At 39.5% G+C, this 19,540-nt stretch overlaps 1 protein-coding gene across 5 annotated transcripts in view; it reads right to left on the minus strand.

Moving 5' to 3' along the window:
* The window catches only part of LOC124155433 (calcium/calmodulin-dependent 3',5'-cyclic nucleotide phosphodiesterase 1-like), a 423,875-nt gene that overhangs the window by 126,152 nt on the left and 278,183 nt on the right, over window positions 1–19,540 (minus strand). For all 5 annotated transcript variants that reach the window (XM_046529242.1, XM_046529243.1, XM_046529245.1 and 2 more), the window contains exon 2: window positions 2,116–2,211. In XM_046529242.1, the coding sequence (XP_046385198.1) occupies window positions 2,116–2,211 (96 nt within the window). The remainder of the gene's footprint in view (window positions 1–2,115; window positions 2,212–19,540) is intronic.

Here is a 19,540-nt window from a genome sequence, read left to right on the forward strand (position 1 = left end):
GTAAAGTTGGTGTTAATAATATATCTGTGGTACAAGTGATGTTGTACCAGGTGATGGCTCAGTGAGCCGAAACGCGTTGTGCGCGGTAAAAAATTTATGGAAAAGTGTTACGATCTTTTATTTATTGACAAAAATCGATTTGACCTTTATCATTATTCGCTATCACCAGATTTCGAATATTTCCATTTTTGACTTCTCTGATGCTGCAAACGTACATTTCTCGCTCCTCTGCATGCTCGAAAAGTAACATCAGATTAATTTAATACATACTTCTATGCTTGTTCTATCACCTAAGAATGCCACGAAAATAAGTAGGATCGCCCGTGTACGATGCGTTATTTTCATAGTTTTTTTTTCACTCAGAGTCACTTTGATTTTAGGGGTTGGTTTGAATTGACTAAGCGTTCATTACTGAGCGTTCATTACCTGAAGGAACCTCACCTGATTTACCGCCTCGGAATCCTCATTTAATTGCAAGACAGTTAAGCATTGATAGAAATCATCTACATCTACGCATTACCTCGGAAGCAACCTCATTAGGCACGTGGCATGTGTAGGGGGTTTAGGACACCGCGGCGGGAACAAAAATAATACAAAAAACGGATAAAAAGTGACGCAATTCTAGATTGCCACCTAGCATTATAGAAAGTCTGTAATTAATATGTGGTAAAACGAGTTCCCAATTTATTTTATTTATTTAAAAATTATGATATCATTACCTGTTAAATTCTTGGGTTTGACAAAACGCTTTAATAGTATCCGAGTCTTAGGCGGATCATATTTTATTACCTTCATGCATATTATTAACTACAACTCTACGAAATTGATGTTTACATATTTCTGCAAAGGGAACTGATTGGTAGTATTAGTTTATTTTGGCGATAGCATTTTTCACTCGCTGCTTACTTCGAGAGTGAATATTATTCAATACTCAATGCTCACGATGAAGGTATATGTTGTTGCTACTGACTGTTGAAAGCATCAGGTAAAAATATAAATAAAATCCAATGAATTTGCGTTGTATTTGCTACATTTATCCACTCAACATTTTCAAATTTTCACTTCTTCACTCAAAATTTTGTTGATGTGAAGAACCAATACTCAACTGTTGTGAGAAGAGAAAAACCTTTGATTGATGAACCGGTCTACATATCCATTCCAGGTCACCTACCTGAACCATCGCTCGAGCCCGAATATTTTCTCCCGGAGTTGAGCTCACGGAGTAAGTGTTGTATGTACAGGTATATGTGAGTATGAGTGAGTGGTATCTCAACCAAAACAACCTTAGGGAGCCCCTCCAACCCTCGCAGTTTCCTAGGAAGTTGAGTGAGTGCTTGTGACCTGTTTTCGGTTGAGAGGCTGGGGTTGGTCGCTGCTGCGAATCATCCTGTTCCAGCAAACCATGGCAGTAATTTTTCTCGTGCCTGTGAAGTAATCCCTAACGTTACGGCCGTCGGAGACTACTTTTCTTGTTTAACTATTAGCCATATGCTATTAAAAATGAACAAATTAGCCTTTGAAGGGTATAATTCAAGAAAAAAGGATGGGCTAATGCTCCAAAGAGATTTCATAATACCCTTAATGATTACAGCCCCTACTTTAGATTGTGGTGGCCGCTTTTGGAACTAATATCCAATTTAGTATTCCTGAATATTACTCGAGATACTTCTCCAATCATAATAAATGCGTAAGAACATTGCATTGCCAACTAGTCCTGAGCTATCATGATTATCTCAGGTCTCAAGCTAGTGAGGAAGTGGTCGAAGTTTGAGATTACAATTTCCAAGGAGCCTGACCGTTTTTAAATTAATTCTTTCATATACGACGAAAGAGTTTTGGCGGATGTTTCACTATAACACTCAATTATGCTTAAAAGCAATTAAAAAGTAATTAACTGTGGTTCATTGTATTTCGTGACTTCATTATGATGAAATGTTTCTTTTCTTACCTGTTTCTCCTCATCTGTTTTTTTATATTTTTCCTTTCCTGTCGTAATAACGAATTTAGGAGGTATTTATGGTAACCTCAGCGTTTGGTAACTGTGCAGCTACCGTGAGCGCTCTTTTCGTATTTTAAAATTACAAAAACTGGTATATTAGTGCTGAAAATACTCACCAGGTGGCAGCTGTCCGTTTTCAGCGCCCTCTGCGCCACTGCGGACCACCGTCGCCGAGTCATCTTTGGTGTGTGTCGCGTCCGGAGGACTCGCCACTGCGGAGAACAGGGAGAGAGTCAACTATCACTTTAGATTCATGACATTATATCAATTTTGCTCAAATTTATGAACCAACGTATAGAATGTTTCAATAAAATAAAGTTATCATTTGAAATTACGGTGATTTTCTTTACTCTTCAATACGTTACATTCATCACTAATGACAATTAATCCGCTATTCCTCATAAGGAAATGTTTCGTCTCCCAGGGTACTTAGAGCATCATGTAGTTAGAGCAGCAGGGTTGTACCAAAAGTAAGGTTCCCAATGAGCCACAATGTTGAGAGAAGGTGCTAGGCTAAATCCCACAACATTGCCGTGTGCAGTGGTTCCCCTACTCTCGAGTCCGCCAGTCCGCGATTTACTTTGTCGCTCATTATTGGCTTAGCAACCGTCAACGATGAAAGTGATGATCTGACGATCCCCGTTCCCGCCAAGTGTGAGGATTGAGCAGTAATCCAATTTCTCCACGCAAGGAAGATACCTCCCTTGGAGATGCATCAGCAACTGACTGAATTTTATGGTGAGGAGTGCATATCCGTTCAGCACGTCTGCAAATGGTGCAGGGCTTTTGCTAAGGGCCGCACGGAAGTTCACAATAAAGAACGGAGTGGAAGACCGCCGGTTTTGGATTGTCCAGAAGATCAATAGAGAGCTGCTCAAAGATCTGAGGGTCACTGTCCGTGAACTTGTTGAACGCATTCCTGAAGCTTCCCACGGCACAATTGAAAGAATTTTAACAGAAACGTTGGGTTATTGCAAGATGTGCTTGCTGGGCGTATGCTGACTGACGGACACATGCAGCAACGCCTTGACAGTGCTCGCAAATTTCTTCAACAATTTTAAGGTGGGGGGCAACAAGGAGAAGTTGTTGGTCTCTATCGTCACCGGAGATTAACCGTGGGTATTTCATTATATCCCCGAAACAAAACTCTTAGGTGGCAAATGCTTCAAGAGCGACGATGAAGTCCGAGCAGAGGTCACACGCTTCCTCAACGGGTTGGCGGGAGGCTTCTTCAACTTAGGGATACAAAAGCTGGAGAATTGTCTTTAAAGGTGTGTAAAAAAAATGGAGACTACGTTGAAAAATAGGAAAAAAAGTGTAAGCTTTTCAACGATGTGAAAATTAATATCAATAAAAAAAGTTTTGTATTTTTAAAAAATATGGGAACCTTACTTTTGGTACAACCCTCGTATCATCTACCCAGAAGGCTGACCACTTTCAAAGAAACACATTGCTTAACACATGCTTCGAGAAATAAAAAATTAGTCGGTTTCACGTACCGTCGGAAATTGAAAAATAGATGTAATATATTTGGAGCTCAGATTTTCGCAAGGTGTTGCGGGTTTCACAAATAGGTGATATAAAGAAAATACGATAATTTTGATTTTGAAACTTTAAAAATGCAAAACGCATTCATGCATTCCTTCCGATGCAACCAAGTCGTTTCCACCGCCTTTCCGTTGATACCCGAGTGTACTTTACGAAAGATTGCACGCTTTACCAATCAAGTTTGCAGTGCGATATTTTCGTGCAATCTGCCGTGAAATAGGTTTACAGAAACTTATTTCGTAACAATATGTTGAAAATCATTGCAGCTACAAATTGATGAATTATTAGAGGACACTAAGCCATAAGGATACAAATAACAATACTAACGAGTTTTGGCTACTAGGACATTCGAGTGTTATGGATACACCAGAATTTTTAGGCCAAAAAAACTGAATGTAAGGATATTTATTTCTAGTACACGGAACTTCTATTTTTTTATTTTGAGCAAAAGAAGAGGTTTATTAATTGCAAAAGTATTATTCAGGGGGGAAAACAATTTAGGAATTTTGGTGCTAAACAAAATTTTTAGTTATTCAGTTTAGTAATTTATGACATCCAATGAGAATAAGCATAAAACGTAAAAACCTGCGTAAAGCCATTTCAAAATTCAACAGCAATAAGTTGTCATTTGAAATTTCTGTTTACTTTCCTTTTTTTTTTTAACTACGATTACACCAGATCAAAGAATCCGTTATGCCTCAGAAGGAAATGTTTCGTCTGCCAGGGTACCTACCACATCAGGTTATTATTAACCACCCTAAAGGATGAGCAATTTGAAAGTAAATTATGCTCAACACATGCAGAAATATATTCGAGAGGGAACGGGGAATAGGCAATTAGTAACGAGAGCTCGGTTCATCGTATGTAAATAAGAATATCGCAAAGTTTAGTTCAGTTTAGGTTAGTAGAGCCCACAAAACTGGTTTTCACATGGATATCTCGAAAATGAAGTTATGTTCTAGATTTAATCATGCTCTCACTGAATTTATCAAGCCATTTTACGCTCCGAAATCCAAGACCGAATAGAAACGATATATTTTTTAGATATCGTATTCCTGAAAATTAAATAATACTAAAAAACTAACAACTATCCATAGCATATTTATAATGAGCAAACGGAGTAATGTTGCTTACTTGGTGAATAGCTGCTTAGCTGGCATATTATTACTCAAGCCTTAAACGATATACATGCCTCCCAGCTATAGGTCTAGATGAGCTACGAATAGAAAAATGGAAGTCATGTTTAATCGAACTATGAAGAGTAATTTATAAATTTGAGTAAAAAGAATTTATTTCATTTCGAAAGTAATGAGGATAGGCGAAGCACATAACCCAAATTAGATTCACCTACAATTAATGAATAGGTTGAAAGAGAAAAAAATCGACGAAAAATTAAATTGGTATGAATACTAGTTATATAAATAATCGACAGTGAAAAGTAAAAATACCATGCAATTGTAATATTGAAATAAATTTTGAATAAATTGTTAATTGTACATGAATACCAAAGGATACTCATAAAATACTCGTAAAATATATCCGTGGGCAAAATACCATTTAAAAAATACCATAATTTCACTGAATGTCTTCAATTATTTAATAGCAAATTATGAGATTCATGAAATGAATATTCTGTGGATGATTTTCGACGCTTCAAGGCAACGCAAGGCACTGAACTTAAAGAGAGTAAACTAGGAGATTGCAGCCAAAGCCATTGATCATAGTGACTTTCCATTACGTTCGCATGATTGGGATCGAGATGTTTTCCTTTTTGCACGGCATAATTTGAAAATGATGCAAGAAGCGTGAATAAACGCTGCAATTTCGCTTCTGAACGTTCCTTTAACCTCGGCTGAACGTCGATTGACCCAGTTCAGCGCTGAGTGACGCAAATGGGTTGAAATTTTCAGAAGTGGCGACCTAAATGTCATAGTCTTAATGCTAATCTATAGGTCACACATGCAGATCGGAGAAAAGCAATAATTGAGAGTGAGATAGGAATTTTTATCCACATTGAGAGCATCAGGAACATCATCTGTACTTTGTGTATACCAGACAGTCGCTTCAAAATGTATTTGAAATACTTATATTTAAAATAAATCATTGTTAATTTCCGTGGATTTTCTTTGAATATGACGCCGAACCAAATCTGCCACTAATGACACGATCATATGAAATGTTTCATCGTTGGAAAAAAAGGCTAGAAGATATTTTTTAACTGACGATCGATAAATAAGATTTTCAAGATGTAACTGGAACGGAATCTCACTTGTTCAAGGCAAATAACGTGGTTGGTTTTCAATCAGGAAAATTCAAGCATTGATAATTCTATTAAGAAATGTATTTTTACAATAAATTAACCTTTATCTGATCATGGGAAAATAAAACAACTATTCAAAATATGTTGCACTATAGTATTACTTAGAATGGAAATATGTATATTCCAGGCAGAGGAAATTGTATGATAGTATGAACGATTGTATTTCGAAATCAAACTTTAGCTCGTATTATTGCGAAAATTTATTAAAAAAATATTATATGTTCACGTTCACTGCATACTTTTTGTAAGATACTGATTTTTTTATTCATTCGAGGACCACCGCGCGATGAAGAGTTGCGGAAATTTACCAATTCCGCGGCTTCCAAAGCAATTAGTCAAAATCATTAGCCACCCACGGAAAAACTTATCAGGCGATTGTTTTTCATTTAAATGGGAGTTTTTCCATCGCTCATTAAGTACAATTCCTAAATGTGATATTTTTTATAAGTTTAATTGCATTCAAGGTCCCTTGAGTTTCAGAATCAACGTTCCTACGTATTAAAAAACAACTTGGGTTCCCGGGGGAGAAACAAACTCAAATTCGTCATTACTCAATATTCATTAGAAATCAATTAAAGTGAGGGACGAGGGGACATATAACGACCAAGAGGGAGTGACTCAGCAATACCATTACACTAACAACTCTGGCTCAAATTACCACTCGAAATTAAATGAGCACGGCCTTAAAATTAATTAATGACTTCTGGCCATCAGCCTCGAGTGAGTTTCAGCAATCACAATCCTTGGGAGGACAAATAGAACAAAAAAATCGGAATGAATTAATCACAGTGACAAAGATGAATACGAAAAGGATTCTTTAGCGAACCACAAATAAGGTGGAATTAATATAGATTACATAACATGGTGTAGTGATAACTATCCTTTTTTGCGCTGAAAAATACGGAAATTTCAGGACAGCCTCGAAAAATGGGTAAATAGCGACGACATTTGGCAAGCATTTAGTTCATCTACATCTGCGTGCTACCTAACAATTTGCCACAATAGGCGTGTGGACTTTTAGGGCATCATCCGTTAACAAATACAAAGGAAATATTCTGACGAAGTTCTGCAAAACACGTATTAAAATCTTTTATTTTTTCGGGAAAAAGCGAATTCCCATATCTACCCGTTCGACAAAATATCTCTTTTTATTTCTCGTTTCTGTCTGACCGTGAAATATTGAGGGGTTCTAATATGATGTTTTCAGTGTCGTTCCAAAAGGTATCTAATCTTATTTGCTCGAGCAAACTAATCATAGAGCGCAGCCTCAGAGTGGCTCTAGTGGCTCCCAGCCTTATTCGTTTAACATCTTCCTAGTCAACAAATTTCTCCTTGATTTTTGAAATTTGCGTTATGACATTTAAAACCGAAACATCTTCACTTTCGGTTTCAATAGGGTTAACATGCTGCCTTTTTAAATTGAAATTTTGCCTTTCAAGTCTAGTGGTCAGTTTTATTGTCATTTTTGATCTAAAGGGCTAATTAAAACTTCAAAAAAATTATCCTCATGTAATTATTACAAAAAATCTGAAAAACGGGCTAGATTGCAAAATTAATAAATTTTTAATGATCTTGCGCGATCGGAAATAACTGTTTAAAACCATAAATATGTATATATTAATAATAAGCTATAATACTTGTAATCATTTTTTGCTATAGCGTTAAAAGATATTTATTTTATTTTTTTACAACGAAAAAAAAACTTTTTTTATTTTTGTCATTTTTTCGGGTGCTTTGCGGGATCGGAAGATGACATCCGTTTTTAATAATTCTTTTTTTGTTTTTCTTGTACTAACGTATCGCCACTTTTCCGCGCTATAGCGACCCGGAATTTCTAACTTGAGTTTTTTCGCACCACCGGACTGCATATCCAGGGTGTGGCCGGACGAGTGCGCAATAGAGCCTCTCTTTTAATTTTTCATCGAAAAAATCTTACCACAACACACTTGACGAATGCGAGCTTCTTCATAGCTCTGCCACAGATATTTCTCACATGCGTTCCCCACAACAGCATCGGACTTATCGTAACTTACAGATACTTTGGTTCATCTGCCACCATTACGTTTACACCAGGCACAATATATACATGGGGATTGTTGGAAGACCTTCGCAATAGGAATAGTTATGTTGTAGAGTTAGTTATGGGATAATACTGCACAATGCTGCTTCACTAATGGTTTGAGGTTTCACATCAACAACTCTCCAGTACCATAGACGAAATCATGGGATACAGGCGTAATTGTACGGTTTAGCAGTTATTTTGATTTGATTTTAGCTAAATAGCCAATGAAAAATAAACCTTATATTCATTTTGGTAACTGTCAAATAATTTTAATCGCTAGATGGCTCTTCAATATATTTAGAATCGAATGACTTGCAACAAGAACACGTAGCAGAGGAAGAGCACTACTTTTTTTTAACAACATAGTTGATAAAAAATAAAGATTTAAAGTAATTACATTTAAAAAATCACTTTCTCACTATCTCTATTTATCATAGGAGACACCGTAAAAATATTATCCTTTCCGCACACTTATAGGTAGTATTTGGTACATATACTTGTTTTCGACGGAAAGTTGTTCACATTCTAACAAATAACGATAAATTAAGGCAAACCGGATTTGAAATCGCGATTGCGTGTGGAAATTACAATTATTTAGCCAGAAGTACTGTGGGTTGTCCCCTTCAAAACTTTTGACATATACCAGATACTTCTTAGCCCTTGTTTTGATGCAGTTTTCTATTGAAACATGCTTAGGCCTGATGATAAATATCACTTTATTTACACTTTGGTCTTCGGTAGGTAAAAAAATAATAACATCGCACATGAACATAGTATTTCGCATTAAGTCGCAAAATAGATTAACATACAGTAACCTTAAATGTCAGCGGATGGGCGACCAAAATCAATCGTCACATGTTGTATCCCCCAAACATTATATTGGATAACGAGACAGAGCGGAGAAATGTAGGTATCGCGGTGAGTGGCCCACTTAAATGGAGCGCTCGATCAGTTGGGCGCTCTTTCGCATATGTATGAGGCGGGCAGAGCGAGTTGGGTGTTATTAATAGGATCTTATAACGCGGCAATAATCTCTCTCGACTCGCCGCGAGCGCTTTCGATTGCGGCTTCATCGCTGCGCGGCCATTCATCTCTTTTCGCCACCGCCCACTCCTCACTCACTCCATCTAGCGCCCACCTCCCCAACTACACACACTATCCGCTCCCTGTGCTCTCTCTTACACGTCAACCCGATGATGCACGGATTGCATCCGTTGATGGTTTTACGGGGCTTTTCCTGGATCGGAGAGGCGGGAGTAAATACTCTGGATTGGGACTTGGGAAAAAGTAACAGCTGATTGAGAAGGGGAAAGAGGAATGCAAATTAAACTCAGAAAAAGTCCGCATGGTTACGGAAAATTAAATACATGATAATACACAGCTAAACCGGAGTAAATGGAGAAACAATTTAATACTTCCCACGTCATCCGTTGATGTTTCTGCTGGGCAGGGGCGGAATTAAGGCTGGGGGGGGTTAAGGTACAACTAATACCGGGGTGTGTGGAGGTATGGAATACCCACCAGGATAAGCGGTAGGTGCGAGATTAATACTTAAATTGTAGGTGCGAGATAAATTAATGAAAAATTGCATAATTTTAAGATAAACGGTTCAAAATGGTGAGCTTTACGGCTTTCTGAGGGATATTTTATAAGTCCTTACACTATGCTATTGGTAATATCAATTCAATTGGGTAAAACTTAAATATTTCTCAGAGCTCTAGGGGGGATTTTGACCCCCAAAATCCCCTCTCGCTGCGCCACTGCTGCTGGGGTATTCCCAAACCGCAGAGACGAGAGGAAAAGAGATGCGAAAATAAACTGAAGAGGATGATTTTTTTTCCTCTTATCCAATTCCCTCCCAAGGTTTCGAGCCGAGAGTTGGCTTGGATGGAATACGAAAGAGCTTAGAATGATCGCACGCTTTCCCGGCGTATCGAATCGTGGAAGGTTATTCGGGAAGTCCACTTGGAAATCTTGGAAATCGTCCTTCCTTTCGACATGCCCTGATGACGATGGATAACTCGTTCATCGAAACGTCGGGCGAGATGGAGTCGGAAAACCTGACCCGGTGGAATTCCCGAATAACCTTCCACGATACGGAAGAGCCAACCTCAGAATAAACCAGTCAATAAGGCGAGAGAACCACTCACGGACAGGGCAGGGGGGCCGGTTCCTTTCCCTTGGCTGTGTTACCACTTGGAGAAATGTTTGATCGAGGGTGGCCGGAGTCGGAAAGCATTGATAGGAAGGGAAGAAAATATGTTGCAGAATTTGGAAGGAATAATTCTATGGAAGATCTACGGACGAATCAGTCGATGATTTAAATTAAAAATAATGTGGATATAACAAAACCGGGACTAGCTACTGTGATATCTTTAGGGAGTCACCCGCAATGCACACATTATATCACGTGTGCTTCGGGCTATGGCGCTGTGCGCACGATTTGGACTGCTGGTCGCATAATATGCTCAGCAGTCCATACCACCTTGTCCGGTACAGTCCACATGTATCCACAGGGGAGAATGACGCGTCGGTAGCTTAATTGGCTAGAGCACTCGACCGGACATCGGGGGATCCGCGTTCGTACCCTGGTCAAGGCGAATGATTTTTTCTCTGTGGGTTTTTCGCACAAGAATGTGGAGTTACAGCAAGGGAATGCGGGAAAGAGGGAATATTAACCGTAGCCGATAGATCGAGAATAAGAGTGACAGTGTGCGTGAAAAAAATGTGTGGGGGAAGGAGGAGAGGAAAAGTATAAAAAGGGAAATCATATGCAAGAAGTAGAAAAAGGCCTAGGAAAAGATACATGGAGAATATAGAAGGGGTATTAAGAAAACTGGGGCACCATAGTTGGAGGAAAGCAACACAGGACAAAGGAGAATAGAAGTGAGTTAGGCATTGAATTATATTCCTTTAATTGTATACATTGCATCCGTTGAAGGCTTTCATGAGTATTCTCGGATCGAACGATCGAGAAGAAAAAAAAACCTGCAAAAAATCTAGATTGAAAATTTTGGCTTTAATGATTGCATGTGAGGAGAAGATATGCGATTATATGAAACACTTGGATCCGTATCAGGCCTACTGTTCACCAATTGTGAATGAAGTTAAGGAAATTCCCATAAATCGTAGTTCTTTAAGTTCTCAACCATTGACCTTGCCTACTGCCTCTACACGTAAAATGCAAGTTGTGGAAACATCACTTCCTTTTTCCAAATTCGTGCCATTCAGTCGGCTGTCGTCGTAGCGGAGCGCTAGTGGTCTTGTTTGAGAGTTCGAGACTATAAAGTTTTGTTTCCACAAAGTTCAATTGCCATCAAGCGTTGGAACAGTGTTTGGAGCGTGTGTTTGTGGTCCTGTTTTTCGAGCGGGTGTTCTGTGGCCGCAACTCAGCGCGCCTTTCACGTAGGTACGGTTTAATTGAACGCATGACAACGACTGAACATTGACGGAACAAAACTTTATAATCACGCCTCTCGACCGAGACCTCTAATGCTACAACATCAAGCGACTGCATGCCGCGCATTTAAAAAAAGGAAGTTATGCTGCCGTACCCTGTACATGTAGAGGCACTTATTCCATCTCCCCTATAATCCTTCAAAACAAAACCAACCAAACAACCAACTAATTAAGCCCCGTAACTCAATTGAGCTACAGACAGTCATTGCACTGGGTTTAAATATTATAGCATGAAAATTTGAAGATTATTGGGTGAGTCACCCAGGAGGATATCACTGTGGCTCCAAAGATGATGACAATGTTGGAATTATTCAACCGGGACTTGAACACGGGCCCATTGCTCAGAAGCCAATCGCTCTAATCAACCTCACATCTCCAGATCACGCCTCTTTTCTTACCGCTTATCCGCTTGCATGGTCCACCTCGCATCCTAAACGGGCGACCCGGCGATCGATTTGCACTGGACCGAAGATGGCTTTCACAGCTCTTTTCATCGTCATCCACGACCGACCACTCTTCCCAACTCCGTCCCACTCTCATCCATTTCCATTCCATCGCATCCATCCCCACTCTCCATCCACGAGAGACGGACGATGGCTATCCATTTCTCCACCACCCACTCCACTCCCCCCCCAGCCCAGAATCGCCTTTCCTTACACCCACCATCCTCCCCTCACCCACATCACATAATCTCCTCTCCTCCACGTACACACCACAGCCACGACACCCACAAGGCACCACCCACCCACCATCACATCACAACCCTCTATACTCCAACTCTCGATAAAATTGATTGTTTGAGGCGTAACTCGGTGAAAGCGATTCATAATTAACATTAAAAAGAACTTTGTGCTTTCACATTAATATTTATTCACGACCATGGTTTCAACGTTTGACGTCATCATCAGGTGAACTCTACAGAGGTCCATCACATCCTTTTATACCAGGCTAGGAGGGGTAGGGAGGAAGGTCACTAGGTTGAACGGATTGGTCAACAGAGAAGAGGGAGGGGGAAAAAACTTGGTCATATGGTATGAAAGAAGTTAGGGGGAGGAGGCTCCGTTAGGTAGGGCATGGCAGGTGGAGGGGGGATAGTTCAGGTGAGAGAGACATATTTCTATTTCACTGCAAAGGATATCGATGGCTAAGATATAGCAACACGTATCTCAAAAATAGCAGATTTTCAGGAGAGCAAAAAAAAACGATTAATATTTGTTACTTGCACACTGAAATTAAATACCAAAAGTTCATAAAATGGAAAAAGAAGCAGTCATTTGCAAACAAAGAGTTGATTTTTGCTTTTATTTTATTTTTTAAATGTTATTACGCTTTGTTTAAGATACCTGTCTCAAGCCGGCCGAATTTGAGATACGTGTTGTTAGAACTTAGCCATCGATATATGAATATGATATAGGAATTGAACTGTATGAAAAAACTAAAGGTTCATCAGGGTTAGAGCAATGCAGAGCTAAAGTAAAATATTTTAGATTGCACTCAAAAAATTGATCTAATATGTAAAATGAGATTGAAAAATTTGTGCTTGAATGAATACAGGTGATTTCTCTTTAATTATTTGGGCATTTCGTTCCATAAGTGCGTGGCTGTGACACCGAAGCTTTATACAAAGCAAATACTTTCAATTATCGAGATAAGGCAGTCAAGAGTCTACTTTATATAGTTATAAAATTTCATGATGACTGTTCGTGCGTGGCTGAGAACTCCTAAAGTCTCAAATCTCCGTAGGGATGAGCACATAACCTCTCACAGGGAACAGCCTCGCTGGCTTAACATTTCCGCTGGCAAACATCATATTTTCTATACTATATCACAAAACACTTTCTCTGAAACATATCAAAACTTTCACTTTCACCTCCTTCCGATACTCCCGTCTAATCGTGCCTACTCCTTTTTGTAGCAGTGAAACAATGTCTACATCATTCTCCCAAGAGACCAAATAGACGCACAAGGCCCCCATCCCACGGGTGCTGGCGTTGACGCTCGATAGGATGGCTGAGTGAAGATGAAAAAAAAAGAGAAAGGGTTCCCTGCGCTCATCAGCAAGAGGCATTGGTGCGCTCTTATCCCCGCCCCCCCGATATTTCGATAATTGAGACGTCGTCCCATAATGAAACTTTCCGATTGGATATCCCCCGCGTCGCCCGTCGACCGGAAAAAGGAAGGACCGCAGCGGAAGTCTATGGGCTCGCTGTCGCCACCAAATCGCGAACAAAAGAGAGATGAAAGGCGGTGATTAGGCTTCAACGCTGACGGATGGGTGATCGACTCAGATATCCACGACGGACAAATAGGGAAGGATTCGGGGGAGGGGACATATTCGACATTGAAATCAATGCAAACGACCGCAATTGAGTGGATGAGAAGCCAAGGGGTAGTACAAGTGATTTCTTTTTTCCACATAGAGTAAGGAACGGAAATTAGGCAAAGAAAACAAGCGAGATCACCAATATATTAAGTCGTGCATTTGATTTTCCACTCAAGTCAGCACAGAAGAGAGAACCGCTCGTATCCCTTGGCAACCAAGTTTTTTTATATTCCTTCAAACAATTAACTTTACCAAACTCTGTTGAGAAAAAAACTCACTTGTACTCCTTGAATTTCCCTCCCCCGCAACTGAAGTTAAAGCAATGTATGAAGCAAAGTAACTTTGTACGCAGTCGCGCTCACGAGTGTGTTTGTTGAAGCCGGGATTCGAATCCGGATCTCCTGATTTCCGGCCAGGTATGCAGCCAGTTACGCCACCAATCTATCTTCTGCTAAGGCGAAAATCAGGCTGAGTTTTACCGATGGCATTGGCGTCACAAGTACACACTATGGCACTATTGACGGAGGTTGCGGTTACTAAGCCACTGTAGGAGAAATGAACCCTACCCTTGTCGCCAATGCGAGACGGACTTTTTCCAAAGCACTGAATGAAACAAGTAACTTCGTGAGCAGTCACGCGCACGATGAAAATTTATGTAAACCAAAGAAGAAATTCTCTGCATGACCACAAGTTTTTACAAAACACAAAAAATTCTACCATTTTCTGACGAATGTTAGATCTGCATGGTCGGTTTTCATCCAGTGGATGCAAGAGAATGCTTTATAAAACTGATATGTGTTCACCGGTAAATTTATCGGTAAAATGACACAGGTAAAAATTGACTGATAATTGGACGTAAATGCAGAAATTATATTTGTAGTACAACTGGAAGCATTACTGACCGGCAATCGGGATATCCGGATTCAAATCCATACTAAGCCAAATATTATTCCATTGGGAATTTAATCTCTCGTGTATCTAATGCGTATAATGGTAGAAAAGTATAATCACACTTTATTTCAATGTGTCGAACATTCACTATATTCACGACTGAATAAGTTGAATTTATTTGGATAATTACTTTCACTAATATTAAGTCTAAGGTGAGATACATCACACGATTTGGTTTCGTAAAAATATTTCGTCGAGGAATCAGGGTGGTCTGGGACGCTCTCCCTCTGACCTTTTTATGATGTCCATCGAAAATTGATCAATAAACTGCGAGAGAGGAGGAATGGTTCGATATGGCTTAACCGATTAGGAGTACGTCAATTACGACGGATAAAGCGGAGTGACACTGGATGGGAAATCGGTATCTCCATCATAAAAATTCTAATCTCTCAATCGATTCTCCGATGGTTGGCCAGGCAGCCCGCCCGAGGGCAGTCACACGAAAGCGGGCGATCGATATATCTTCTGTATTCTCTCAGATCCCCTTTTCGTTAATTCTCTCGGCCACACAAGAATTAACGACGATCCGAAAGTTTCATACTTGCAAGTGGGCGGCAACATGTGGGAGCATTGAACGAGACTAATGATAAACTTCTAGTAATCAGACACTTGAAATGCAGAATAATGTCTATTTGAACTCGAATCAGGATTTAAATAATCGCCAAGTATCTCATGCTAACAGCATTAACGTCGAGCAGAAATTGCATCTTTTCTTGTGTGTTCTAAACAGTATGAGCTCTAAACAATAAAAAGTTATGGTACTTTTCCACTCAATTTATTTAAGACACAATATTTATTTATTTCACACAATTTATTGTTTACAATGGATTTTCACAAAGTAAAGCCAGAAACAATCGAGTATAAGCTCTCTCTCTCGGCTAAAATTAAGTTTCCATTCAATGTCTTCACTTGATAATGCTGATAATAATGAGAGAAAAACAACCACATAGACCGCGAATATAAAAAAATCCATAGTCGGAACTTGAAGAACCAAAGGTTTGAGTCGAGATTATGCCGAGAAGTCAAGACGATGTGAGGGGGTGAGAAGCCAAGAAGGGGTGCAAGTGATTTCTTTCTAAAAAGAATCAGGTACAGAAGTCGATAAAAGAAATATACAAAAAGATAGTAGTGAGTCCCTGTTCTTTGCGGTCATCGAGTTAAAAATTTAATGCTCTACCCTGGTTAATCTGGTCGGTCTCCATAGTTTTCTTTAACTTATTCCTATTCCTAATTCTCCTTGGGAAAAATAATCACCTGTACCACCTGGCATCTCTCCCCGTCATATATGATTTTCATTAAGATTTTCTTAGCAAAAGTTTTATAACAAGTGAAATATCTAAGGCACTAGGGTAATGAATTAAGGGTGGAGTATCATTCTATGAGGTGTATTTGACAACTATTTCAAAGCAATAACGGTATTTACTATGCTCGAAGATCATTAGACCAAGAAACAGGAAGCGAAAAAAATCGTATTCAGAATCTTGGACCCCGGAGAAATATAATTAGAAAAGAATGAAGGCCTTCGAGATCTGATACTGAAGATAAAATGCATTGGAAAAGAGAAGATATTCACAAGAATAGGAAAAGAAAGCACACTCTGGATCACTATACGCCAAAGAAGAGCGCAGTAGATCAGCCATGCAATGCGACACAGCAGTTACCTGATAAAAATAACGGAAAGAAAAAATATCGAAAAGTCCCCAGAGGAAGATCAAGGGAAGAGCATCTAGGACTGAACAAGAAGAATCTGGGGAAGAAGAGTCTTAGGGTGGTAGGGTGGGGTAGGAATAAATTGAAAGCTGTGGTTTACCAATACATATTAGGATTGAAATACTATGAATTAATCAGGGGATTGCGGCGGCTCACTGACCGAAAGGTCCTGGGTCCAAATAAAAATCCTCGAAGCATGAGGTAGCCCAAGGAAAGGGCCGGAGGTCAGTGGCGGCTTGCTCATAAGGACTCTCGGACGCCGCCCCTCCCAAAGATTTGAAAAAGGAAAAAAAATTAAATACCTATTCAATTGCAATTATACATCTATTTACCAAGGTATTTTTTCAATCGCATACATCAAAAATGTTGGAACAAACACGCAAAAATAGCGTGAGAAGTTCACATTTGTAGCCGTGGGGCGCTGGCCAGAACGTCCCAATCCAACAACATGCAGTTCAGTATGAAGAGTGTTAGTGGTGGGGGCTGCTGGTGCTATGGCGCGTCTAAGTTGTGCCTTATGGAAGTCTTGGGACGCCGTCCGAGCATGCGCAGAACGACTTATCTGGTGAGTTGACATCGCCGCGCCACCCGGTGGCCGTATAATCTTGGTGTTACAGTGTTGCAGAATGCCTAGCTTTTGTGACCAGTTCACTTATTATGTGTAAATTGCTTTAATGTAAATAGGCCTAGTTGTAGTTGAGTTAATCGAGATAGTGTTAGCGATTGTTTTGTGTAAGAGGTCTCTAGATTGCGTGATAAACTCACTAAAATACATAAAATATTAAAAAATGTTGACCCCCCAGTGGAGGTGCCCCTCCCAGCTTTTGACTCACGAGCCGCCACTGCCTGAGGTAGACCGTCAACCTTGAACGTGTGAGATCCACAGGACAGTGACACAGTGGCGAGCTCTACCGTCAGAAATCAAAACCAATCTTCGGATTGAATCACCAAGCGTTGTAACCGTATTTCAGCTTTCACACAAAATATTTACGATAAAAACAATCGTCTCAATATCATTTCGATTTGAAGTTTCTTTGATTATGTCAAGAGTCCTCATAATGGCTTATTGAAAATTTTAAAATGAGGTGACGTCCGCTATCTGTTATGAACGGAATCAACCGAAGCTATAGAAATCGGTTGCATTTTGAAGAACTTTTTTTGTATACATTTCACCTAGGACAATGGAGAACAGTTGGCAGTGATTGAGTATTGATTTTTGAAGAGCGGAAAACGACTCAATGGGACCCAGGGACTATTCATCAAAATTACAATCGAAAAAAAAGAACCACCTGCACCGGAAAAAAGGTATTCGTATTTTGGTGAAACTCTCATGATTTCCGAAACTGCACGATCCCCTTTAAGTATCGGTGTAGGAAGGATAATTTTAGCGTAATAATTTTTGCTCGAAGGCTCTACCTAAAGATTATGATCCCTCGTCACCAAATAACCTTGTCTTTTCAACATGTTTGATTGGCCCCTCTACGCAGGACCAGCAATGTTTGTTTTATAGATTCCCTTAATCCGTGCCTTTCTCCTCTAAAGATATCCCGTCAAAAATTGGTAACATCCCTGTAACACTTGCCCTCCTTTTGAAATTTCCCACTGCAAATCTTCAGCCCTCGCATTCTCTTATATTTATATGAAATATATATGTATGTTTCCTCTCATGCAGCGTTACTGCTATTTCATGGTAACATAGTGGTAATTTATACATTAAGGGAATAAAAAACGTAAAATCAAGAATTCGCAGTAAAAATATTAAAACACACTACCTAGTTATATGTAATTGTAAACAAATGGGAAAAAGCCAAGTGATGGCTCTCTGAAAATGAATGATTTTTCATTTGAGTTTCTTCATAATATTTTTCGTTAATGAACTTTTAAAATAACACCATTCATAATGCCGTGTGTGATAATTCAAAGGCTGTTTCTAAAACAATACATTCACTCCGTTTTCTTTCGTATAACTCACAGTTCATACGACCGTTTTCCAATCTCATTTTCCGAGCCTTCCATTATACGCGATCGCTTATTAAGCCTTGAAACGCAAGACCATAAAACTGGTCCCACAGAAAAGGACACTCTTCCAATAAAGAGAGCTAATAACCTTCTTTCAGATCGAGCCGAAGTTTCACAACGCTCCGCATCGGCAGCCGTCTCACATGATCGTGAAAGGTATTCGCTCGGACGCGGGCGTGAATATCCGTTGCCCAATTTTTTTGTGGGGCACACACACCACGGGCACGGGCCGGGAGAACGCGGACTCTAACAAGCGGAGAATCTGTCAACGCGGAGGGTGGGCTCGAGTAACATCGGCAAGACTTCGTCGTTCCTTTGGAGGACAAGAAACCAGGGCGAGAGAACATCGAGTCGCTCTCACATCGGGCACAGACAGACTTTCATCTTTCGCAAAAGACTCGAGATATTTTCGTGAATATATTCGTAAATTCTATATGGAATATCGGGGTTGTTAATAGCTAAAAAAGAAAAAAATTACTGTACTAAGCACAGTGTTTTTTTTTTAACTCAACCGGTTCCGACTTTTTCAAGTCATTATCAAGAGTTGAAAAAATAGATAGGCAAGGCGGTATATACGTATACTTATATTGGATATTGCTCGCTGGGGGGGGGGGGGGGGCTCTGCCACCCCAGACTCCTATGAAATTAATAGCAACCACACCTTCGATGTAATATGCCAAAACAATGAGTAATTTCCTACGTCATATTTCTCCGCTTTTCAATTAATACGCTTTCATGTAAAAAAATTTTTGTTTATATGGAAAGAATCTATAAAGATATTGACTTTTCAAAATTACCTTTTAAATTTCCTACCTTATCTTTATCAGGTTTTCGTTTTAATTCCTTTATCTTCTTTCCCAATTTAGCTCCTCTTGCATGCACAAAGAAATATGTTGCTATGATTCTTTGTTTGTATGATTTCCGCGCTGCCACTGGATTTTGGTGGCCATTTTTTGAACTAATCCCCACTCTCAATTTTATATGAATAGACAGTTAATAATTGGAAATTCAGTGTTTTTATAATTTTTTCAGGGGTTTCAGACAATTTTAGAGGGGGTCTTAATAAGAGTCATTGTCGTTTCTCGTCTCGTTCACCCCAAACATTTGTATGAGTGAGTGGTCGTTAAGGGGCTTTATAGTATATAGATA

The sequence above is a fragment of the Ischnura elegans genome, chromosome 3 (assembly GCF_921293095.1).
Source record: "Ischnura elegans chromosome 3, ioIscEleg1.1, whole genome shotgun sequence".
In the NCBI taxonomy this organism is placed as follows: Eukaryota; Metazoa; Arthropoda; class Insecta; order Odonata; family Coenagrionidae; genus Ischnura; species Ischnura elegans.